Below are 25,859 nucleotides of genomic sequence, written 5' to 3' on the forward strand. Positions count from 1 at the left end.
TAATAAACTTTGGCGGCCATGTTTAGTAAAGGCAGAGGGGCTTCGAAAACTCTCGCAACGGAAGAAAGTCAGCGTCGCGTCGCGCCCAACGAATGTGTGGCATAGAGAGATGAAAAAGTGTAGAGTAGCATGACTCTGTTGCCTGGATACTAAACTTCCCGGTTCATTTTGAAGTTTTCCTCCTCTCCCAGGTCGGACTGCTCAGAAGAAGCCAGTAAGATAAAGATTTTGCAGCCCGAAAGATTGGGGTTTTCTTGAAAAAAGAATTAGCAAAGAATAAAATCCAGCTACTAATTTTTTTTGGATCACAATGGTGCTTTAAAATCGGGAGCTGCGCAGTTATTGAGCTTTCCCTGCCCCTTTTATTTCTTGTACTTAGTTGGTTTCAATTTCCAGGCAGAAAAATTCCATCCGCAGAAACGCATCTCAGCTCGCAGCATAAGAACAGAAGAAGAACCTGGCTGAATCAAGCCAATGGCCATAGGAGCCAACTCCTAGGGAGCCAATGTCCCTTTGAGCGCCCAATAAAATATTTGAGAGGTCCCGCCCCGCCCTCCTAACATGATCGGCATTGCCATTCAAATAGTCTGGGTGTGCCTTGTTATGTGATTATGGATTTTATTCAATTGCCCCCCGCCAAGCCCAACATCCTGTTCTCACAGCGGCCACCAAGATTTTTTTTGGGTGGGGAATCAGCAAAACAGGTTTCAGAGCACAGGTTAACCCTCCTGGGATTCCCAGCAACTGCCATTCAAAAGCATTACTACCTCCAACGGCGAAGAGCAGTTTATATAGCCATTGTGGCTAGTAGCCACTGAGTAGCCCTGCAAAAAAACGTGATTAAACCCGCACTCAGTCAAAAGCAGAAGCCTAGTTGCTCCTCCGTCCCGCCCCCATCCTTTCTCTGTAGAAAGTCTCGGAATATAGGCACCGGTCTTGTCAATCTGAATTTTGGCGCTACGGTTCCACGAGCGACCGCCATTTTAGCTAAGGGCACCTGTCGCTTTCCGAAGTCGGGCGGAGAAAGAAAGAAAGGGTGGGAGGAGCCAGGCGGGATTGGCCGAGCCGCCGCTGTCGTCATCGAAGGGCTGCTTCCTGTTGAGCAACTGCCGGAGGCCGGAGGCTCGGCTGGGTTTGCAGGTGAGAGTGCTGGGAGGATGGGCGCACCTGCGACGACCGTGGGGAGCCGGTGGGGGGACGTTTTCGTTTCCTGAGGGGCGGGGCGACGTTGGGGGTTGGGGGGGCAGGCCGGGGGCAGAGGGGGCTCCCTTGCCCGGGTGGGTTTCATTCCAGCTCTGGCTGGCAGGCAGCAGAGCCTGGGGTGGGAGTGGGTGACAGTGCTTTGGGTTGGCAGGCTCAGCCAGGGGCCTCTGGGTGCTCGCCCTTTGGGGTGCTACCGTGGCCACTCTGGGCTTTCAAAACTTCCCACTGCCCTGGAGAGGGTGCCCCAAGGCATGTGCAGACTGCCCCCCACCCGCCAAAAGGGAACGCGGCTTTATTTTTGGGAAACACTGCACACCTTGTCACAGGATTTGCTTGGAGAAAAGGGGTGAAGAAAGGGAGTACAGGCTGCCAACTGTTCAATCTTTTTTTTTGGGGGGGGGGGGGTTGAAATCCGGAAAACTCTCCTAGATTTTACGGAAATTTTCCGAGCTTCACCTTCGGTTAGGTGTTTTTTTTGTTTTTGAGGCTTTGTCCAACAAGCAGATGCCAAACAGATGAACGACGATTTGACTTTTAGAAGGCATCTGAAGGCAGCCCCGTTCAGGGAACTTTTCAATGGTGGATGTTTTATTGTGCTTTTCATATTTTGTTGGGAGTCTACCCAGAGATGGGTAGCATATTTATCATCATTATTATTCTTAATAATAATAATAATAATTAATAAAGGCCTTTGCTTCTGATGATCAGACGCCCATGTTTTCAAGCACTTTTCTGTCCAGGGAGTGGAACTGTGTTCCCTATCCTGCAGTTCTGTTTCGTCAGCCAGGATCTGTTCCAGTCCCCTTGCTTTCCATGTCCCTATTTCTATTCCCCGTTCTGTGTTTGTGTTTTCAGGCAGAGTAGAGGTCATCTGGGCAGGCTACGGAGCTACCATTGCCCCTAAACTTCCCTACTTTATTCAGCCTGCACTGGGTGTGTGTTTAAAGATTTGATAATTGCATTTCTGGATTCCAGTGTGCTTTTTAAAAAAGACAGCTCTGATCCCAGGAGAGTGCAAGTCTCGCTTCCGCAGAGAAGCAGTGGCAAAAGAATAAAGTAAAGCCAGGTTAGGGAACCTGCAGCCCTCCAGATGTTGTTAAACTACAGCTCCTATCATCCCTGAATGTTAGCAATGCTGGCTGGGGCTGATGGGAGATGGCGTCTTTCCACATCTGGAGGCCCACAAGTTCCTCACCATTGAACTAAGTAAACAAGTATCTGTAGGCTCAATTTACAGACTTAAAAACTGATGCGTCAATTACTCTGAAGCAGATTGGTCTCAAAGCAAAACTTCGGATGCAGCAGGCCTACACTGGCTCCCAGTACATTTCCGAGCACAATTCAAAGTGTTGGTGCTGAACTTTCAAGCCCTAAATGGCTTTGGCCCACTATATATTTCCACCCCCATCGTTCTGCCCAGACACTGAGGTCCAGCTCTGAGGGCTTTCTGGTGGTTCCCTCACTGCAAGAAGTGAAGTTACAGGGAACCATGCAGAGGGCCTTCTCAGTGGTGGCACCCACCTTGTGGAAGACTCTCCCATCAGATGTCAAGGAGATACAGAACTACACAACTTTTAGATGACACCTGAAGGCAACCCTGTTTAGGGAAGTTTTTTTAATGTTTGCAGTTAATAATCATGTTTTTATATTTGTTGGAAGCTGCGCAGAGTGGCTAGGCAGCCCAGTCAGCTGGGCAGGGTAGTACTACTGCTGCTGCTACTACTACTACTACTACTACTAATTTGAAGACTGTCAAATTTGATTTGTGCAGCTAGTTAGGAATCCTTCCTGTGGAACAATATAGAAAGAAAACCTTGTTGTTGTTTTATATATAAAAAATGCTTTCTCTTTTTTTTTCAGGAGAGGGGGGCACCTCCAGTCCTGTCCCACCATGTCTGGGATTGGGAACAAACGGGTGGCTTCGGAGGCCAGTCCCTCCGGACCTCCGGAGAAGAAAGCGGGTGTCGAAGACTCGGGAACCACAGTGGAGACCATTAAACTTGGTGGCGTCTCCTCAACGGTTTGTATCTCTTTCTGCAGTGCTCTTCTCCATTTCTTAACAAATCTGCTGAATGGAATTCCAGTTCCCACTTTTGGGCTCCCATCGGCTCCTGTGCGATAAGCTCCATTTGCTAGCTGGGAGGTCTGAGGCCTAGTTCTTTTTGCAATCGCAAACCTATTTTTGGGCTGCAGGCTGCAAGTGAGGGCCGGTGGACTCGCTGCCCACTAGCCATGCTGACTGGGCCTGATGGGAGTTGGAGTCCAGCAGTATCCAGAGGGCCACCCTGTTTTACTTGACTGGCTATTCCGTCATCCAAGCCAATTTTTTAAAAAAATCTCTGTGCATTGAAAACAAACAAAAGCTACCATGCCTAGAGCTGGAGCCTTTCTTCCTGCCATGTTAATTTTCAGTGCTCAACTTGAATGAGCTTGTCTTTTAATTCCCCATTGTCTTTTAATTCACCATTCTCCTGGTCTGGAAGAAAAAATGCCTTATGCCAGTTGTCTCCTGCTGTCAATTCCTCTGCAGCCAAATCTACTGTCTCAGAGGGACCTAGGCCTGAGTTGAGCCTGAGTATTGTGGTAACTGCTCTTGGCGTGATTTCAGGAAGAACTGGACATCCGCACCCTCCAGACCAAGAATCGGAAGCTGGCAGAGATGCTGGACCAGCGGCAGGCTATCGAGGATGAGTTGCGGGAGCACATAGAGAAGCTGGAAAGGCGGCAAGCCACGGACGACGCTTCGCTGCTGATTGTCAATCGCTACTGGAGCCAGGTGTGCCAGGGTCTGCCTCTCTCAGTCCCATTCCCTTTCCTGCTGCTTGTCTCAACCCCCTTGAAAATTGAGCGCTATGTGTTTCTTCCCCCTCCCCTTCAGTTTGACGAGAACATTCGCATCATTTTGAAGCGCTACGACTTGGACCAAGGCCTCGGTGACCTTCTCTCGGAACGGAAAGCCCTGGTGGTGCCGGAACCGGAACCTGATTCGGACAGTAACCAGGAGCGCAAAGAAGAGCGGGAGAGAGGTGAGAATGGTGGCTTAGGAGCGGCAGTGCTGATGTTCTCTCCCGGTGTGGAAAATTCTGAACTGGAAATAACTCCTGTGAAAACCTTGGCAATCTCTATAGTGTAATTTACCCCTGAAAATGTAAGTTTTCTTGATGCCCTAGAACCTAGAGCCATTTTGCCTTGTGGGCCTGTGGTGAGTGGGGCAAGACGCAATGAATTTGACTTTTCCCACTGAAAGGTTGTTGTTGTTAGGCGTTTAGTCGTGTCCGACTCTTCGTGACCCCATGGACCAGACGACACCAGGCACTCCCGTCTTCCACTGCCTCCCGCAGTTTGGTCAAACTCATGCTGGCGGCTTCGAGAACACTGTCTAACCATCTCGTCCTCTGTCGTACCCTTCTCCTTCTGCCCTCAATCTTTCCCAACATCAGGGTCTTTTCCAGGGAGTCTTCTCATGAGGTGGCCAAAGTATTGGAGCCTTAGCTTCAGGATCTGTCCTTCCAGTGAGCACTCAGGGCTGATTTCCTTAAGAATGGATAAGTTTGATCTTCTTGCAGTCCATGGGACTCTCAAGAGTCTCCTCCAGCACCATAATTCAAAAGCATCAATTCTTCGGCGATCAGCCTTCTTGATGGTCCAGCTCTCACTTCCATACATCACTACTGGGAAAACCATAGCTTTTACTATATGGACCTTTGTTGGCAAGGTGATGTCTCTGCTTGTAGGTTGCATTATTGCCTGCAAATGCCAGAGATTCCCACATCTCTCCAGTCTCTCTCCAGGCGAGAAAGAGGCATTGTCTCTGGTCTAAGGACACCTTCCAGCCAGGCAAAAGCACTCAAGTGGGATAACAGGCTGGTTGGGGGTCTGGCCTGGCCGAAGAGAGAGTTCTGGAGGGCTGCATTTAGCCCTCTGGGCTCGAAGTTCCCTAACTCTGCCCTAGAGAGTGACACAGTATGTTTATTTTATTTGTATTTAGTACACAAACACTGGAAGCTTGCCCAATGTTTTATTTGCATCTGGCATTCATTCAATACAACAGGAAAGCAGTGGGAAATATTTGCTGCTGCTGCTTCCTCCTGTCAGGTAAAGGTAAAGGGACCCCTGACCATTAGGTCCAGTCGTGGCCGACTCTGGGGTTGCGGCGCTCATCTCGCTTCATTGGCTGAGGGAGCCAGCGTACAGCTTCCGGGTCATGTGGCCAGCATGACTAAGCCGCTTCTGGCAAACCAGAGCAGCGCACAGAAACGCCGTTTACCTTCCCGCCAGAGCGGTACCTATTTATCTACTTGCACTTTGATGTGCTTTCGAACTGCTAGGTTGGCAGGAGCAGGGACCAAGCAACGGCAGCTCACCCCGTCGCAGGGATTTGAACTGCCGACCTTCTGATTGGCAAGCCCTAGGCTCTGTGGTTTAACTCACAGCGCCACCCGTGTCCCTTCTCCTGTCAGGTAGCTCTTTACAAATCAGATGGTTATGAGCTCAGGGAGGTGGGGATGATAACTGCCCCATTTAGGTTTCAAGGCCTTTGGGTGGTTGACATCAAATGCCCTTTTAAAATGTATTGGGAGGGGGTTATTGGGTTGCTTTTGTTTTTATTTTGTTTATGTATTTTGTGTTTTTATATTGTGATTTTATCTTGTGTACCACGCTGAGACCCACGGGTATAGGGCAGTATACAAATTTAATTTTTTTAACAACAAGGAGCGCAAAGCTGTGTCCTTTCATGGCTGGGCATTATTTCTTATCATTTCCTAGGAGAGATCTTTGAGCCGGCCTTCTCTTTCCTGGCTACGCTGGCCAGCAGCACCAGCGAGGAAATGGAATCTCAGTTGCAGGAGCGCGTCGAGTCTTCTCGCCGGGTCGTCATGCAGATTGTGACCATGTACGATAAGCTCCAGGAGAGGGTGGATGTGCTCTCCCAGAAGCTGAACAGCGGAGGTATGGGATGCTCCCGAAATATATATATCGCTTTTGAGGGCTTCGTTCTCAAAAGCAGTTAATAAATAACTTGGAAGAAAATGAGTCTCACAGTAGCCAAATGCTACCACTGTTGTGGTTCTCCTTGTGTCAAATTTTAGATTGTATGCTCCTCGGGGCAGGGGCCTAGTCTTTTAGTTCCTGGAGGTTTGGCCAGCAAGCCAGGCTGCTAGCTGCCCCTCTTTCCTGGTGATTAGTCATGTCAGGTGTTCCCTATTGTATGGTTTGATGAGAGTGGTAGACGCTGTTGAGAGCTAACCCTGTTCTTAGTGGGTCTGCTGCTGCTTGCTTGCTTTCTTCAGCGCAGAACCATTCTCCTCTCTGCATTTCTGTGGCCACCACTGCTATGCCTCCACATCTGAGCATGAAGGAACAATAGCAGGATACTGAAACCTTGAACCTTGGAGGCTGGATTCAGCTGCCTGGTTCCATTAGTAGAAGTCAATGCAAGCCTCCCCCTGCCTTTCCCCATGTGTCCTCTGCCATCCCCAAATAGACTCTGGAGAACTCCCAGAACGATGTGTGAGGTGAGGAAAGCAGATATTGTTCCATTGGGCAGACAGAAAAGCTTGCGCTGACAGAACAATCTCCCGAGTGCTATGTTGAATTCCTCCCCACAAATCTGATGCGAGATCACTGGGCCTTGCTTCCCACACTTTTGAAATCTGTCATTAACCATGAGGGCAAAAGCTTGCTTTGAAAAACAAAACCCACCAAGATTCTAAGGATGCTGAGTTTGCATAGTCAGTACTGAGTTTTGCACAGAACACGCCCAGGCCCGCTAGCTTCCGATGTTTTTTTTATAGTAGCGTTCCAAAAGCCTTTCTTCCCTCAGATGTTTCTCTGATGGAAGAGGCTCTCCAGGAGCTGAACTCCTACCTAGCAAACGAGAACAAGCGACTGCAAGAACTGGCCGATTTACTCCAGGAAAAGCATCGCACCATGTCTCAGGAGGTAACAAGGAGAGGATCTGCGGTGCTGTAAACTGGGTAGCAAAAAAATAATGCTGTTGACAAAGTTGCGGGGCTTCAGTGTGTAGATGTGTGTGTGAGTGAGTTGGGCGTGTGGGTTAACTGGACCAAGGAAATGCCATGGCCAGGTGAATTGATGCTGCCCCCAGAGGCTTTTAGGCAGAGAGAGTGTAACTTGCCCAAGGCTGTCTAGCGAGGAGCATGCAAGCCACCGCAGCAACTCTCCATTCTGTCCACTGCGTTTTCTTTCCATGTGGAGTTGAAGGGAAGCACTGAGGCTTCTGGGAGGAGGGAGGAGAACATCTGCTTGCCTCAGCACGCAGGAAGTTAAGTTTAGGCCAGCGATGGCCAAACCTGGCCCTCCAGCTGTTTTGGAACTACCATTCCCATCATCCCTGACCACTGGCCCTGTTAGCTAGGGATGATGGGAGTTGCAGTCCCAAAACAGATGGAGGTCCAAGTTTGGCCATCACTGGTCCAGGCAGTCAGTTGCTTTCTGAGCTACAATAAAAACGTTCTCCTTCTTGCCCCTGTTCCTTTGCTGCAGTTTGCTAAATTGCAAAGGAAAGTGGAGATGGCGGAGTCTCGCGTGTCTGTGCTGGAGACCATGATTGACGACCTGCAGTGGGACATCGACAAGATCCGCAAGCGGGAGCAGAGGTTGAACAGGCACCTGGCAGATGTCTTGGAGCGGGTGAGACTCAGCGCCCCTGGGAACAGCCCCAGGGCTGTAGCAACGCTGGAAGGTGTTGGCAGGGACTGTAGCTCCGTGGTGGAGCATCTATGCCTTGCACACAGGAAAGGTCCCAGGTTCAATCCTCAGCGTCTCCAGGTGTGGCCAGGGAAGACCCCTGGCCGAAACCCTGGAGAGCTACTGCCAGTCAGTGCAGACCGTCCTGAGATGGATTGACGACCTGACTCAGCTTCTGGCGGTCTCCACTGTTAATTGTCAGAAGGAGGAAACGCCTAGCGAGCGTTGTCCTTATTTTATTTTTAGATTTGTATCCCGCTTGTTTAGAACCAGCGTCTCCAAAGCGGCTCTCGTGCTTAAGAAATTGCATGTTGAAAATAAAATTGGTGTATCTTTTGCAGGTGAACTCAAAAGGGTACAAGGTGTATGGAGCTGGAAGTAGCCTGTATGGGGGCACAATCACAATCAACTCTCGGAAGGTAAACTTTGAGACTTTGCACACGGGCAAGCATAGAAGTAGCAGTGGTGCGAATGAGGCTTTCAGCAACTGGCTCCTTTCCCTTTCCCTCTTTTGCAGTTTGAGGAGATGAATGCCGAACTTGAGGAAAACAAGGAGCTTGCCCAGAACCGCCTGAGCGAGCTCGATAAGTTGCGTCAGGATCTTGAGGAAGTGACCACGCAGAACGACAAGTTGAAGGTACCAGGGAGGGAAAGCATTTTCCATGTTTCTGATAGTCGAGGAATACCTCCCCCACCCCCTCCGGCACTCTTAATTCTTGCAGACTCTAAAATTAAATTTCAATTAACAATTAAAAAGGCAGGATGGTGATAATAATGATGATGATGATGATGGAAGCCATTTCTAGTACTTCCTGGCGGCCTGCGTGGGTGAGGCTAGTCCAGGGGCAGGCAACCTAAGGCCCGGGGGCCGGATGCGGCCCAATCGCCTTCTCAATCCGGCCCGCTGACGATCTGGGAATCAGCGTATTTTTACATGAGTAGAATGTGTCCTTTTATTTAAAATGCATCTCTGGGTTATTTGTGGGGCATAGGAATTCGTTCATTCCCTCCCAATATAGTCCAGCCCCCCACATGGTCTGAGGGACGGTGGACCGCCCCACGGCTGAAAAAGGTTGCTGACCCCTGGGCTAGTCCCAAGCCTTAGAACACTCCACTGTCCCAGGAAGATGCTCCCTATTGCAGTTCTGGTGGCTCACCACAAGGGGCAGCATCACCTGTTTCAGTCCAGGTGGCTTCTTGATTCGGACAGGTAAATGTTGTATGTCGAGTGATGCTTCAGCCATGCCAGTGGAGGCAGAGCTCTCTAGCCTAGAGATGGGGTGTGTGTGTGCTGCTGCTGGACTACAACATCCATCAGCTCTAAGCATTGACTATGAAGGCTGGAGCTGATGGGATTTGGTGTCTGAGAACCTCTGGAGGGCAACAGGCTCCCCATCCCAGCTTTTTAGCTCATTGGAAGGAGGAAGGGTATGCATTAAGTCATGGGTAGGCAAACTAAGGCCCAGCGGCCGGATTTGGCCCAATCGCCTTCTAAATCCGGCCTGCGGATGGTCCGGGAATCAGCTTGTTTTTAAGTGAGTAGAATGTGTCCTTTTATTTAAAATGCATCTCTGGGTTATTTGCAGGGCATAGGAATTTGTTCATCCCCCCCCCCAAAAAAAAATAGTCCGGCCCCCCACAAGATCTGAGGGACGGTGGACTGGCCCCCGGCTGCAAAAGTTTGCTGACCGCTGCATTAAGTGATCTCCATAGGTGGGGTTCAGCAGATCCTTTCATGAATTTCTTTTTCAAGATAACATGCTTTACGCATGACTTGGATACAGTTTGGATGAGGTCTGTAAAAACGTGCCTCTCTTTGTTTTATTGCCCTGGCTCCGCAGAAGCTGCTTGTTTGAAATCAACACGCTGTGTTTCAAAATCCATAGATTCCACACCCCTCCCTTATGAAGCGAGTGTTTCCTTGCAACTGTAGAACGATTTTTGATGCAGTGCTGCCACTTTCTGGCCGTTTAAGCACACTGCAGACATTTGGAATTCCCTCCGCTCTTCTGCATAGTGTTGAGTGCAGTTTTTGTTTCTGCCGTGTGTCACGGGGCACCATTTTCTCTTTTGCCTCCCCAACCCCTGTTCTGTGGCCCCCTGCCCAGGTGGACCTGAGGCGGGCAGTGGAGGAGGTGGTGAAGGAAACCCCAGAGTACCGCTGCATGCAGTCCCAGTTCTCCGTTTTGTACAACGAGAGCCTGCAACTGAAATCTCAGCTAGACGAGGCCCGAACGCTTCTTCACGGCACCCGGGGTACCCACCAGCGCCAGGTGGAGCTCATTGAGGTAACGGCTTCCTCCCCTTGATTCCTCTCTTTCCTCTCACTTTCCCTGGGGCGGATCATGACAGTTGGCACCCGCACTAAACTCACTGCTGGACAAAAAAATAGTGGTGCAGTTGACTTCCGACAAGCACACAGAGTGCGAACAAGACTGAGTGTATGTGTGGTGGGGAGGGGGGCTCGTTTAATTTCACTGCACACAGGTGGTGTAGTGACAATAAAGGTTTATTTATTAATTATTATATGACAAAGACACTCTAACAATGAGGTGTTTGTAGAAGAATGGAAACCCTTTTCGGATTTCAGTCGTACCTTGCATCCCAAACGCCATGGTACTCAGATGGTTTGGCTCCCGAACGCCGCAAACCCGGAAGTAAGTGTTCCGGTTTGCAAATGTTCTTTGGAACCCGAACGTGCTATGGGGTTTCCGCGGCTTCCGGTTGGCTGCAGGAGCTTAGTGCGATACTGAATCACTCTGGCCGCTTACAGTGACACAGCCGTCCTCCCTCGAAGCAAGGGTCTGTGGATGTTCAGGAATTATTTAGAAGAGGGAAGCTGCAGGAGAACTAGCTGCTGCTGTTGTGTCCTTAACCCAACATTCACGGCATAAGAAGAGGATCTGCAGCCCTTTCTCTCAGCATCTTCTCATCCCGCAGCAAGAGGGGGCTGCTGCTGCAGTCAGAGACATCGAGGCTGAAATCTGCCTTTCTCTTTCTCACCAGCGGGATGAAGTCAGCCTGCACAAGAAACTGCGAACAGAGGTCATTCAGCTCGAAGACACCCTTGCCCAGGTCCGCAAGGAGTACGAGATGTTGCGGATAGAGTTTGAGCAGACGCTTGCCGCTAACGAACAAGCAGGTGACTTGAAGTCGGGTTGTGCACAGAGGCACTCGGGTTTTCCTTGTTGGGCACCTCTCTTGGGGAAACATCCACAGTAGCTGAGCTGCAGCCAGGTTAGCCTCACCTGTGCAGATAATCTGAGCTCTGTGCACCTCTTGGGTATTACTGTACTGTTCCATAATAATGTTTTTTTCTTTAAAAATCATGCTAAAAAGTGGGGGTTGTAGTGCACAGGGTGGACGTTTAATTGGTTGCTGCCGCAGCTGTTGGCAAATATTGTGCATGTCATTGGTTGCTGCGTCAGTGGATGGTGACCGTCTGGCAGTTGGGCGGGTGATTGGCAGCTTCTGCCGGCGATGGGACAGATGGGAGGCGGATTTTGCGACGCGGGCGGGTGGGCAACTTTCGGCAATCCTCGGCAAAAAAAGCTCCACAACTTTGTGCCATTTCCCCCCCATTTTCTTTAATTTGAGTCCCCCAAAATAGGGGTAGTCTTATACACAGGAACATCTTATAGACGGAAAAGTACAGTAAGTCCTCTTGTCTTAAAGCCTTCGTGATCTTTCAGGTAAGCCCTGAGCATGTGGCTAATCAGGGATCCCCTTTTTCTAGTCAGGAACTTGCCTGAGAGCTCTCTGCCTTAGTTTTCCCTGTCTTGAGCCACTGTGACCACAAGGTCTCAAAATACCGTATTTTTCGCTCTATAAGACGCACCAGACCATAAGGCGCACCTGGTTTTTGGAGGAGGAAAACAAGAAAAAAAATATTCTGAATCCCAGAAGCTGGAACAGCAAGAGGGATCTGGCTTCTGGGGTAGCCGTGCGAAGCCTCTTCAGGGCAGTGGGATGAAGATTCCCCCTGCCCGGAAGAGACTGCGCACGGCTAAGGCAGAAGCCAGGACAGCAAGTGGGGCTCCATTCCTCCTCCCGCTTCACAGGAGAGGTGCTTCGCTGAAGGGGCGCTGCGCAGCTCTCCCTCTCTGCGCAGCGCCATTTGCTCCATAAGATGCACTCACATTTCCCCTTACTTTTTAGGAGGAAAAAAGTGTGTCTTATGGAGCGAAAACTACAGTAAATGCTGTACGGTTGCAGATTTTGAAATACAGTTGCTGCAGACCTCTGATAGTCTGAGTTTCGTCTTTTAAAGCCATGTTTCTCAAACCTGGGTCTTTAGCTGTTGTTGGACTACAACTCCCATCGGCCGTGACCAATGGTTCTGCTAGCTAGAGATTTCTTTTGAGAATTATTAGGGCTACCTAAATTGTATAGAAATTTATTTATGTATGCTACTGCAGTGGCAAGAATGTTACTTGCCCCAAAGTGTAAAGAAGCAGAAGTCCCAGAAAAAGAAGAATGGATACAAAAGCTTATGGAATATGCAGAAATACCGGAAGAATAAGAAATCAAGATAACAAACTTTTTATAAAAGAGTGGAAATGGCTTATTGAATATTTACAGATAAATTGTAAACAGCTAAGAACATTAGCAGGATTAATGTAATAACCTGCAGTTTTATACGTGTGTATATTTACGGTAGATAAACAAACGAGCAAGTTAAATGAACTTGGATATGCAGAAGATATTTTAAAAAATAATTTAAGGAACTGCAGAAAGAGGGAAGGAAGTCAAAATTTGGAAATGTTAGATTGGTTATAAAACTAATGAAATGTATAAATTTGAAAAATATAAAAAAGACCCTTAAAAAACCCCCAACACAGCTGGAGACCCAAGTTCAATAAACACTGCTTTAAAGGAAAAAGGAAGGGACTGGTTATACATGGAATGAATCAATACATCTAAGTTGTATGGCGGCCTAGTAACTGGGAAGCGAGATTCCATGCATTTTGGTGTCTTCTGCAAGGTCTCGTTCTTGGCCGCTCTGACAACCGTATGTCAGGGACAGAGTACCTGTGACCCTTCAGATATTGTTGGGCTCCAGCTTCTGTCTCCTGGACTGTAGCTGGGCTTGATGGCAGTTGGAGTCCATCCATGCCATACAGTCATTGCCCTTCATTAGGTTGGAGACAGTCAAGGCCTTTTTCGGTCCGAGGAACACATTCCCTTCTGGGAAAATTTGCAGGGGTCCGTATGCCAGACGTGGGGGGGGGGGGGCAAATACAAAAGCGAGCAAAGCAACACATGCAATTTTTGTTTTAGTTTATTTTACTTATTCGTTTTGTTTTATTTATTTATTAAGTTTGCATGCCGTCCTCCTTGCAAAGATCTCAGGGTGGCTCACAGCAAACACACACACACACACAATTTTACCTTTGTACAGTAGGTTAGCTAATATTATTATTATTATTATTATTATTATTATTATTATTATTATTATTTATTTATTTATTCATACATACATACATACATACATACATACCCTGCCCATCTGGCTGGGCTTCCCCAGCCACTCTGGGCGGATTCCAACAAAATATTAAAATACAGTAATGCATCAAGCATTAAAAAAAACCTCCCCTAAACAGGGCTGCCATCAGATGTCTTCTAAAAGTCAGGTAGTTGTTTATTTCCTTGACATCTGATGGGAGGACGGGTGCTACTACCGAGAAGGCCCTCTGCCTGGTTCCCTGTAACTTGGCTTCTTGCAGTTAGGGAAGCGCCAGAAGGCCCTTGGAGCTGGACCTCAGTTTCTACATGTATACTCACACACCCCTCTCTGTTCTCTGTCCAGGAACTGGCGAGACATGTAGCTTAGAGGGAGAGGGAGTGTGGTCTGAGGAGAGTGCCAAGGACCAGATAGAAAGGCCTGGAGGGCCACACTTGGCCCTGAGGTTCCCCTTCCTTAGACTGGGCCGGCTGGGGAAAAATCTGAAAGGAAGGCCCCTTCTCAGGTTCTTTTGCAACCGATCTAGAAGAGCCGGAAGATCTTACCGTATCTTGGCTCTTCCCATGTGATGGTCTTCACGCAGGTCCTATCAATCGGGAGATGCGGCACCTCATCAGCAGCCTCCAGAACCACAACCACCAGCTGAAAGGGGAGGTCCTGAGATACAAGCGGAAGCTGCGGGAGGCACAGTCTGATCTGAGCAAGGTAAGGGAGGTGGAGAACCCGAGGAGACAACGGAGGAGGCTGGAAGTGAGACGGTGTCTTTTTAGGCCAGGTTTTTAAAAAATAGCATGTGGGAGTGACAGAAAAGGGGGCAATGCCTCTTTTTCAATGGAGCTTACCCTCAGCAGTTTTTGCGAGCATGCATATCTATATATCTGTATATCTGTATATCTATATATTTCTATACCTATATACACACACACTCTCTCTACATGAGTAATCAGGGTGTTCTTTTCTGAGTTGCTAAAAAGGGCTTTCATTGATTAATCTTGAAGGCTTCTTATATACTGTATTTTTCCGTCCAGAAGACGTCCATGTATAGGACGCCCCCTATTTTGGGGGCCTCGGATTTAAGAAAATAGGGGGAGATGTATCCATATAAGACGCCCCCTAATTTTTGACATTATTTTTTAGGGAAAAAACCCTAGTCTTATACATGGAAAAATATGGTACAGTTTTATATACAGATGTTTTGTGGTATTTTTTGCATTGTGATTTGCTGTTTTTATTGATTATTGATTAGCAATTCTTCATCATAGTTTTATTCTTTGCTATTAGATTCTAATGCATTATTGAATATTGCTTTATTTGATATGAGTTGTTTACAGTGGTACCTCGGGTTACATATGCTTCAGGTTATAAACGCTTCAGGTTACAGACTCCACTAACCCAGAAATAGTACCTCGGGTTAAGAACTTTGCTTCAGGATGAGAACAGAAATCGTGCTCCGGCGGCACGGCGGCAGCAGGAGGCCCCATTAGCTAAAGTGGTGCTTCAGGTTAAGAACCGTTTCAGGTTAAGAACAGACCTCCAGAACGAATTAAGTTCTTAACCCGAGGTACCACTGTATTTAAGATTTATTGTGGCTTTTTCCTATTGGATCAGATAGTTACTATTAATATTTGATATTTTGTTATGTTTCTATATATGCTGGAAGCCGACCAATGGGCGGGGTATAATTTTTTTTAAAAAAATTATTATTATTATTATTATTATTATTATTATTATTATTATTATGAGGTCGTGCTAAACTATTGAACAAGAACAGTAATGAGTGTGGTAGAGAAAGCCATACTTATTGATAGCATAAGAGAGAGAGAACACAAAGAAAAACAATCCATATGGGCACTTTAAAAATTATATTTGTGCTCAGCACACAATCACTCCAAAAGCACATTGTGCTCCCACCCTGTTCTCAAAGCTCTGTCCTGGGTGTGCCAGAGCAAGGGTGTCAAGGGTGTCCTTCTCTTTCCAGTCAAGTCCAAGGGCAAGAGAAGCCCATAAACAACCCTGATGGGAAAGTATTCCATGTAAGTTTTGGGGGGGGTCATAGCTTATAGGTATAGACCACCTGTGTTGCATGCAAAAGGTCCCAAGTCCTGGCATCTCCAAGTCGGGCTGGGAATGCCCCTATCCGAAATCCTGGGTGGTGGCTGCCAATCAGAGTAGACAGCACCGCATTGGATGAACCGGCGACAGAAGGCAGCTTTTGCATGTTCTCATGCGTGCGCATGTCCCGCTGTTCTGCAGACCCGTTCCCGCAGCGGGAGCGCCCTCCTGCACTCCCAGTCCAGCACCGAGGACCCCAAGGAGGAGCCGCTGGAGATCAAGCAGGACCCCGACGACCCTTCTTCTTCTTCCCAGGGCTCTGCCTCCAGGGGCCCCGCCGAGGACGCGCTGGAGAGCAAAGCGAAACGGGATGAAGAGGAGCGGGAGCGGGAGCGGCGGGAGAAGGAGCGGGAGCGGGAGAAGGAAAAAGAGAAAGAGAAGGAGCGGGAACGGGAGAAGGAGAAGGAGAAAGAGAGGGAGCGGCAGAAGCAGAAGGAGTCCGAGAAGGAGAGGGAGTCCAGTAAAGACAAGGACAAGGGGAAACACGACGACGGCAGGAAAAAGGAAGCCGAGTTGGTCAAGCAGCTGAAGGCTGATCTAAAGTAAGATGGGTGCAGTTTGCTCTTTGGTGGTTGGATCATTTGGCAGTATTGTTGGTGTACAGTTGTACCTTCCAGAATCCGTTCTGGAAGTCTGTTCAACTTCCAGAACGTTCAGAAACCAAAGTGTGGCTTCAGATTGGCTGCAGGAAACTCCTGCAGCCAATCGGAAGCTGCGTCGGACACTCGGTTTCCGAAAGAACGTTTGTAAACCAGAACACTCACTTCCAGGTTTCAGTATTTTGGGAGCCGGTTTGTTCGGGAGCCAAGGCATTTGAGATACAAGGTACAACTGTTCTGTTCTGTTGGTGTGGCTGTTTCTGGCGTCCTACATATCTGGATCTCAACAGGTGGCAGCAAGGCTCTGAATTGTGGCGCGGCTGTTGTGCCTATCTAGCCTGTTCCAAATTTCATGAACTTACATAACAAAGCTGCAATCTTAACCCCGCTTGCTTGGGAGTGAGCCCCATTTAAGTCAGTAGGATGTGCTCCTGAGTAGGCATGGTTAAGTTTCCGCTGGTAGTAAGCCAGATGATGTTCATGGATTTGCTAGGAGCCCTCTGGGGCTGTTTCTCAGCTGTCAGCACTAGTCTTTGGGCTGTGTGGACGTGTGCAGCACATGAGGCCAAGTGAGCTTTCTTACCCAGTTCAAGGACAAGAACCATCACATACATAGTGATTGTCTCCCTCTTAGGATTCGCGAAAAGGTATCCCCCATTGTTTAATGTGCCGGCCTGGGCGGTTGCAATCTCTCTTCTCTGGGCCATTGGGCCTCTCATTGTTTGAAGCTCTCAGTGACTGAGAAACAGTTCTTGCACACTCCCTCCTGGGCATTCCAGTTCTATTTTATTTTATCTGACAAAGTTATAATCATAAATAAATAAGAATAAAAATGTTCACCCCACCACCGAGACCATTCCATTGTAACTATCCAACCTCCCAAAATTCAACACCTCTTGCGATGGTTTGATCTCTTTCCATTTTAACAGTACAAATTCAACAAACACCCTCCATATCTCCACAAAATCATTTTTCTTGCATATTCCCCGTCTTACCTTAATGGCACATGTTAATTTATCATTAACAGCTATATCCCACACCTCTTTATACCATTCTTACATTTTATATTCTGCTTGCCCCTTCCACTTCCTAGCTATCGTAATTCGTGCAGCTGTCAATAAATTTGTGAACAAGTCCTTCATAGCCTGTGATCCTTCCACCCCGTCGTAAATTGATAGTAATGCTACCTCTGGACTTTCGGTCAGCTTCAACCCAGCGATTTCTGTTATCTCCTTAAACACCTTTTGCGAGAAAAATTGTGAGCATCCAGTTCTGACCATAGATCGCCCAGCTCAAGAACTAAATTGTTCTCGTTCAAAGTTACAGAACACATTTGGATTGAAGTTTCCCTATTTTGCACCCAATACATGCCTGCTCAGAGTCCCACAATGAGATGGCAGGAAGCAGTTCTTGATTTGAAGTAGACCATATCTTATGCTGTTTGGCCTTAGCTGCATTCTCACTTTCCTTTTTCAATATATTCAGGAAGGCTCAAGAAAGCCAGAAGGAAATGAAATTGCTTTTGGATATGTACCGCTCAGCCCCAAAGGAGCAGAGAGACAAAGTCCAACTGATGGCTGCAGAGAAGAAGGCCAAAGCTGAGGTAATTGTGCCTGCCATTGCCCAATTTATTTTATTTTACTTATCGAATTTGCATGCCACCTACGTTTTGTCTGAATAGCTCAGGGCAGCAGTTCACAGCATCAAAATACAAAACAAAAACACAAAATGCATAATAAAAGCAAGTCTTTCTGGAACTGTGGAACTGGAAGGGACCGCAAGGGCTATCTAGATCCTCAATATGTGGCCCCCTGGACAAGAGCGAAACAAACCCCTCACCGCCCCCTCCAACAAACACAATTAAAAGGACATAGAATGTCATCCAGCCCATGGCCTGTTGGAAGAGGAATGTTTTTGCCTGGCACCTAAAGACGTATCATGAAAGCACCTGGCAAACTTCCCTGGGGAGATTTCCACAAACATGGAGCCACGAACTGAAGAAAAGGCCCCTTCTTGTGTTGCCATCCTCCGAACCTCTCGTGGAGGGGGCACACGAAGAAGGGCCTCAGGTTATGATTTCAGGGTCCCAAGTAGGTTCATATGGAAAGAGGCAGTCCTTGAGGTATTGTGGTCCTGAGCCTTTGAAGGTTTTGTGGGTCAAAACCACCACTTTGAGTTGGGCCTGGAAACTAATGGACAGCCAGTGGAATTGGGCCAGGATTGGTGTAATATGCTCAGACTGTCTGGCTCCGGTGAGCAACCTGGCCGCTGAATTCTGCACCAGCTGATGTTCCAAGTTGTCTTCAGAGGCAGCCCTACGTATCACGCATTGCAATAACTTAACCTAGAGGTTACCAAAGCATAGATGACAGTAAGGCTATCCCTGTCTAGATAGGGGCATAGCTGGGTCACCAGCCAAAGGCGCTCCACACCACTGAGGCAACAGCAAAGGATCCAGACCCCCAAGCCACGTACCTTCTCCTTCGGAGGGAGTGTAACCCCATCAAGAGCAGGCAACCTCCTATCCACCCAATCGGTGTTTATATTCTGTTCTCCCGTTCCTCATGGGGCTTCTTAGGCTCTCAGTGCATCCTAAAGCAGCATAGTAACCTGGGACAGCACTTGGACATTTCTTCCACAGACTCTTGAAGGCAGGGCTGGGGAAACAGTGACCTCCAGATACTGCAGCTTCCATCACCAGTGGCCTTTTGACTGGAGCTGATGGGAGTCACAGTCCAACAGCATCCATTTGGACGGCTACAAGTCCATCCCCCCACTTAAGGTCCATTGCTGCAAAGTCCTCCCCACTTTTTGCGAAATGCAAAGGGTTCTGTGGAGGATGGCGCTCTGCCTTAAAGCTGCATTGCGGACCTGGGGGAAACTTGATTCCCCACCAAAGTTTAATTCCTTGAAAACCGCATGTATCCTAGATGAATTTCCTCCAGGAGGTGACGGCCAAAGGTTGGTAGTAGCTTTTTGTGGCCTTTTTAAAAATCCCTTTCCTGGTTATTATTTTTTCAACAAAACAACAACACCACAAACTGCCTTATAAGTACAGTATAAAACCAAATTTACTAGAATAATAGCTAGAATAGAGATAGACTTGTAACCATTCATACAACAAACATACTAAGGTGCCATGTGCAAGATAAAGCCTGGAAAATACTGTAAACATGGAGTGGATAAATATACAACTGTATTTTAACAAGTTACATGTGCAGTAACCATTATACAGACTGGATAAATGGTTCTGTTGTTTAAATGGTTACAAGTCTATCTCTATTCTAGCTATTATTCTAGTAAATTTGGTTTTATACTTATAAGCCGGTTTGTGGTGGTGTTGTTTTGTTGTATTATTATTACTGTAACCACATTTGATACTTTGTGTATATACTTACTCTTTTTTCAACCCAACCTCCTTTCCCTGACCTACTTCTTGCCAGTTGGAGGAGCTGAGGCAGAGGGTGAAGGAACTGGAGGACAAGGAGAAGAAAGAGAGCAAAAAAATGGCAGACGAGGACGCGCTTCGGAAGATCCGGGCTGTGGAGGAACAGATAGAATACCTGCAAAAGAAACTCGCCATGGCTAAGCAGGTGAGGAGCGTTAGAGAGAAAGTTTCTGTATAAAAATAGGAAGAGATAAAAGCAACGAGTTTTTATTTTTCCAAAAGGCCTTTCAAAATAAAATAGTGAATATAGTCTTCTATCCTTGCTGTAAATTTGCAGTACAAAAAACCAAAAAAGAGCCCTTGCCCATTTTTATAAATCTGTGTTCACACAATACATTGTCCTTTGGTTGTACATGGCGAGTTTATATGTTATCGCCATATGCCAGATTCTACAAAACCATTTTGCTTTTTTAAAAAAAAACCTAATACATTGAAATCAATTTTTTAGCTACAGTCAGGAGTTTAGTTAACACTTCTACATCTGTACTCTCTACTCACTATTCTAGATAATTTATTGGATTTTTTTGGGGGGGGGTTCCAACTATGTGATTTGCTTTTATATAGTCCAAAGTATGATTGCAGTAAAAAATTCTTTATCTTGTTATGTTTCCTGAAAATATGAATATAAAATGTGTGCGATATACCATATCTCCCACAGTAAGCATGAGCTAGGCTATACATGTTTCAGTTTATGAGGGGTCAAAGACATTTGGTGTCAGGTTTTGTGTTAATGATCTCTTAGATTTATTGCTTACTAATATTTTCCCTGTTTTATTGCCAGTCCAGCCCCAGACTCTGTCCTGTGTATTAATCTCCAGATCTTTCTCCCATTTTTTTTTTAAAATGCTTGTTTTCTTCCTTTCTTGTAAATTTCAAAGAGGAACTCATAAATATGTCTGTGGCCATGCTTGCTGGGGCTGGTGGTTGTTCAGGAGCACCCCCACCCCTGGTAGAAAGGGAAGGGTTGAAAGTACAGCCTTGTTTCCCCATTGGTTGCTCTGCCATTCTTCCAGGAAGAGGAGGCGCTGCTCTCCGAAATGGACGTGACGGGCCAGGCCTTTGAGGACATGCAGGAACAGAACATCCGCCTGATGCAGCAGCTCAGAGAGAAGGACGACGCCAACTTCAAGCTCATGTCGGAGCGCATCAAATCCAACCAGATCCACAAGCTGCTGAAAGAAGAGAAGGAGGAGCTGGCAGACCAGGTGCTCACCTTGAAGACACAGGTGAGTGGGAAAAGGGGTGTTGGACAGGAGGAGCAAAGGGCTCAGTGCTTGTGGTTCAGAATTCAGTTTCCTGAATACTTCACCTGTCGCCTTCAAGAAAAAGCAAGGTTTTCTTTTAGGTTCCCCCCCCCCATATTTTTCAAATTTATACATTTCATTAGTTTTACAATCAATTTAACATTTCCAAATTTTGACTTCCTTCCCCCTCTTTCTGCGGTTCCTTAAATTTGTTTTTTGATATCTTCTGCATATCTATTCTGCTCATTTATTTATCTTCTGTAAATATATACTGTTATAAAACTGCAGGTTATTATTATATTGTTCCTGCTAATGTTTTTTATCAGTTTACAATTTATTTGTAAATATTCAATAAACCATTTCCATTCTTTTATAAAAAAAGTTTGTTGATTTCTAATTCTTTTGGTAAGTTTCGCCATTTCTGCATATTCTATGAGTTTTTGTATCCATTCCTCCTTTTCTGGGACTTCTGCTTCTTTCCACTTTGGGGCAGGTAACATTCTTGGTGGCTGTGATGAGCAGAATGATAGCTCAGTTGGTCAGAGTGCAGTGCTGATGATGCAGAGGTTGCAGGTTCGATCCCTGTATGGTACAGCTGCATATTCCTGCATTTGCAGGGGGTCAGAGTAGATGATCCTCAGGGTCCCTTCCAACTCTACAATTCTGGGATTCTGTGTTCTTGCCTCTTGAAGGTGGATGCCCAGTTGCAAGTTGTACGCAAGCTAGAGGAGAAAGAGCATCTCCTGCAGAGCAACATTGGCACAGGAGAAAAGGAGCTGGGCTTGCGAACCCAGGCCCTGGAAATGAACAAGCGGAAGGTAAGCTCAGAAAGACTGCCTGCCCCTGTGTAGGCCTGTAAGATTACTGAGATCATCTGGGGAAAATTTTCTTTGGGGCGCCACAACCTGCAGAATATCATAGGGCAGTGACTCAAAACCAGGCATTATCCATCATTGCCCTTGCATTGTGGAATGCCCTTCCTCTTCCATATGGGAAGCCTTATCCAAGAAGGTGTGTTGTCATAGATGTCATGTGCAGACGCATCTTTTTGCCCAGGGTTTCTCTGACCCATAAGATTGGACCCTGTTATTCTGGCATTTCTGCTTCTGTAACAGCTGTTTTTAGTGGTTCTTATATTGTATCTCTGTTTTTATGGTACTGTTGTGTTTTCGTCTGCCGCTTAGATATTTAAAATGTTGAGTGGTCTAGAAATGCTTTTAAATCAATTAATGGAAACAAATAGGTATAAGTTGCTTACCATGTCAGTATGATGGTTATTGCACCAAAACCCATCGGAGCTGTTCATGAAGCTCAATTAGTGATCTTGGACCAGTCCCCCACCACCCACAGGGCGTTTTCGCCTTGTGCTGTTTTGGAGGAAAGGCAGAATATCAATGTAAGAAATACAAGTAAAATGAAAAGCAGCATTATTTATTAGAAGGTGTATCTCACCCTTTACATTTAAGAAAGCTAGCGATAAAGTAAGACAAAGCAGGAATCCATGGCTGCAAAAGAACATAATAAAAACACCAATAGGCAGAAAGAAACCAATAAAGCAAACTGCAAGCTGAGCAGAGGAGCAGTTATGCTCAAAGCCAGATGAAACGCTGTGAAAAGCCCGAGGGGGCCAAGGGCTCAGTTTGCCTGGCCCTGGAAGGTAGTTACGAAGACACGCCGACCGGCTTCTTTCTCTCTGAGCTGCAGCGGCTGTGTGAGTCCTTTGAACGCTTGCCCCATCATTAATACGAAGGGACGGTTATTTTATTTGATCTCCCTCCAGGGGGAAGCCACTGAGAAATCCCAAATAATGCCGTAATTAGGACACAAAAACAGATTATACATACCCCTCTGGAGTTGTTTGTTTGTTTGTTTTTCCCAAAAAACCCCACACACCACACCAAACCAGTGGCCACAGAAAGATTTGATGAAGACCAAAAGGGGCAGCGGATGAAAGGAAGAGTGGAACTTCAAAGGGATAACGAGCAGGGCAGCCAGATGAAAATAATTAGCTCGGCGGAGTTTTCCGGGAGGGATAAGTGACAGGAGAGTAACAGGGAAGCAGAACAAGCAGTGGGGTCAGAGGTCAGGAGGAGAGGAGGGGGTTGATGATGATGGTGATGAGAATCCCTTGGAAGGGTTCTCATGTGAAGAAATGGCACTGGTGGCAATGGGCACTGCTGCACCAGCCAAACAACAACAAAAAGAGGCATGAGGTTTGGTTTTTGGCTACTCCATCACCTGCCCTTGGTTGGTATATGTGGGCACAGTATGGAGATGAGAATGATCCTGCTGGGACACACCTCCCTGCCTGTTGGCCATGCTGGAGAAGCTGGAGGCATTTGGTCCTGTGATATCTGGAGGACCTCAGGCCTTCTGTTAACCCATCCAGGTTATTCTTGGCTCCTTATCTGTGGCTATTTCTGTGCCGCACCTTAGTGCAGCCAGAATAATAACCTGCTCGATTTTACCCTCCAGGATCCCCCCCCCTTTTGACTCTTAAATCTTCCCTTTGAAGATTTTGCCAAAGCAAAGCCTGAAAGCTTTGCTGCCTTTGAGTAGGGAGCTGTGAGCAAAAAGGTCTGCAGACGCCTTTTAAAAGTGGGAAGTGCAACAACAGGTTGATGCTCTGGGCTGCTTTTGTCCATCCCTGCAAGGTCAGCAGCTGGCCAGAAAGAGAGAGAGGATCTTTCATTGTTTTTCACTTCAGGCTATGGATGCGGCCCAGCTGGCTGATGACCTTCGGGCGCAGCTGGAGCTGGCGCAGAAGAAGCTGCACGACTTCCAGGATGAGATCGTGGAGAACAGTGTGACCAAGGAGAAAGACATGTTCAACTTCAAGCGAGCCCAGGTACCCGGCAGGCGGCTTTGGCTACCTTGGGCCCAATCTGCCTTTGCTTCCATTCATATTAACTCAAAGTTCCTGCCTCTTGCCCTCTGCCAGTTCTTTGGTTTCCACCTTCTCTGAATGGCTGCCCTCCATCGCCACGGCTAAACTTAAGCTGTTTTCACTCACTGTTTTTCTCTCTGGTTGCTGCTGGTTGTGAATCCCTACTTAAGAAGAATCTCTATGTAGGAAGTTGCCATGCGTTGACTCAGACACTTGGTCTGCTCAGCAGAGCGTTGTCCACACATACTGATGGCGACTGCCTGGGATTCAGGCAGGGCACATGCCCAGTCCTGCCAGGAGATGCCAGGGATCAAAACGGGGACCTTTGCATATGAAGCGTGTGTTATACTGAGTACTGCAGAGACTCTGTCTTTGTCCAGCAATATCTTCCCAACCGGCCAGTCAAATGCTTTAGGAAGCACATTTGACATCCCCCACTTCCTGAAGCCGGAGCTTCATGGTCACATTGCTCTGCCTCATCCAAATTATCTAAGCTAATCATGTATCATACCAGTATGTTTTGAATGTGTGTAATGCATCCTCCCTTGTGAAGAAGGCCCCCCCACTTTTTTAAGGAAATTGGGCAGAGCTTGCAAATTTACACCTGGGAGCCTTTTGCAGCTCTTAGGAGAGAAGGTGCTGGTCCTAATGACATGCATTTGGCTAATGTTCCCCTGCAGGAAGACATCTCGAGGCTGCGGAGGAAACTGGAGACCACCAAGAAACCTGACATGGTTCCCAACTGCGACGAGATCCTTATGGAAGAGATCAAAGATTACAAGGTAGGCAACAGGATGCCAGCGTCCCCCTTGGAGGATGGATTTGGGCTGAGCCAGATTAGCTTTGGAAGTAGACCCCGGTTAGCAGTGCCCAAGGGACTGTGGCTGGGACATGGCAGCAGTTCTGAGCTAATCACAGGAGAGAACCTCTAACACTTTGGGGCAATCAGAGGTGAGGAACTGGTGGCCTTCCAGATGTGACCCTGCCCCTCATCTCCCATCGGACCCAGGGACAATAGGAGTTGCAGTCCTAGCAACATCTGGAGAGCCACAGGCTCCCCAGCCTGTTGTAAACAATATGGTCCCGGCGGCCACTCCCAGTCACCAGTCTAGCTGTCCCATTCTGGATTACTTGTAGTTTCCGGGTCACCTTCAAAGGTAGCCCCAAGTAGAGCATATTGCAGTAGTCCAAGTGGGAGATAACTAGGGCATGTACCACTCTGGTGAGATAATGCGCAGGCAGGTAGGGTCTCAGCCAGTGTACCAGGTGGAGCTGGTAGACAGTGTGAGTCTCCACAGAGAGCTGTGAGTCCAAAAATGACTCCCAGGCTGCGCACCTGGTCCTTTAGGGGCACTGTTATTCCATTCAGGACCAGGGAATTTTCTTAATGTTTAATGTTTAATTATGTTTTTATATATGTCGGAAGCTGCCCAGAGTGGCTGTGGAAACCCAGTACAAAGGAATTGTTGTTGTTGTTGTTGTTGTCGTTAGCCTCAGCATCAGCCAGGTGTACCTTAAACGATGCCTCTTTCTTTCCCAAGGGCCGCCTGACCTGCCCCTGCTGCAACATGCGCAAGAAGGATGCTGTGCTCACCAAGTGCTTCCACGTCTTCTGCTTTGAGTGTGTGAAAACGCGCTACGACACCCGGCAGCGCAAGTGCCCCAAGTGCAACGCTGCCTTCGGGGCCAACGACTTCCATCGCATCTACATTGGCTGAGCCTTCTGAGTCACGGGAGGCCAGAGAGTCCTCCCTTGCTGCCAACCACCATATTCGTTTCCCATCAGCAGGCTGGCTACTGCCCCTCTCTATCATCTATTTTCTTTTCTTTTTATAATGGCAGATCCCTTTTGGCTGTAGGGTACAGCCGGTTATTGTTAATTATTTTTTTGTACTCTTGTTTTTTGTTTTTTTTAAATCTTCAGGGGGTCCCTCCCCCCCCCACTGGCTTTTCCTTTAGGCACAGCCCAGCCACCAAGCCAGTCATCAAGCGTTTCCTGTGCCTGTTATAGATGGTTGTTGTGGAGACACGGTGTATGCTTTTGGCCTTGATGTGAATTGGCCTGTGGCTTAAACCAAACAGCAACCTTAAAACTGGGAAGTCGGCTTGGAAGTAGTTTTCATCAAGCTTTCTCATCGCTTTAAGTTCCTTTACTTTCTAATAAAGGAGAAAACTGTTCTTCCCGGTCAAA

General features: G+C 47.3%; 1 protein-coding gene across 6 annotated transcripts; it reads left to right on the plus strand.

Moving 5' to 3' along the window:
• The first annotated feature begins 1,027 nt into the window (after positions 1-1,027).
• On the plus strand, positions 1,028-25,859 carry RNF20 (ring finger protein 20). 6 transcript variants are annotated; one of them, XM_083592993.1, is made up of 21 exons: positions 1,131-1,189; positions 2,059-2,136; positions 3,064-3,223; positions 3,812-3,979; positions 4,082-4,229; positions 5,971-6,153; positions 7,028-7,146; positions 7,711-7,857; positions 8,256-8,333; positions 8,432-8,551; positions 10,023-10,202; positions 10,921-11,056; positions 13,962-14,083; positions 15,632-16,032; positions 17,575-17,692; positions 19,533-19,682; positions 20,551-20,763; positions 21,474-21,599; positions 23,489-23,629; positions 24,349-24,450; positions 25,210-25,859. In XM_083592993.1, the coding sequence occupies exons 3-21, from the start codon at positions 3,095-3,097 to the stop codon at positions 25,384-25,386; spliced, it is 2,958 nt and encodes a 985-aa protein (XP_083449119.1). In that variant the 5' UTR covers positions 1,131-1,189; positions 2,059-2,136; positions 3,064-3,094; the 3' UTR covers positions 25,387-25,859. The 6 variants fall into 6 exon arrangements, with proteins under 6 accessions (XP_083449118.1, XP_083449120.1, XP_083449116.1 ...); XM_083592992.1 differs by lacking the exon at positions 2,059-2,136 and having other exon boundaries at positions 1,028-1,140; XM_083592994.1 differs by lacking the exon at positions 2,059-2,136 and having other exon boundaries at positions 1,028-1,140; positions 15,746-16,032.

The sequence above is a fragment of the Podarcis filfolensis genome (assembly GCF_964270895.1).
Source record: "Podarcis filfolensis genome assembly, chromosome: 17".
NCBI lineage: Eukaryota > Metazoa > Chordata > Lepidosauria > Squamata > Lacertidae > Podarcis > Podarcis filfolensis.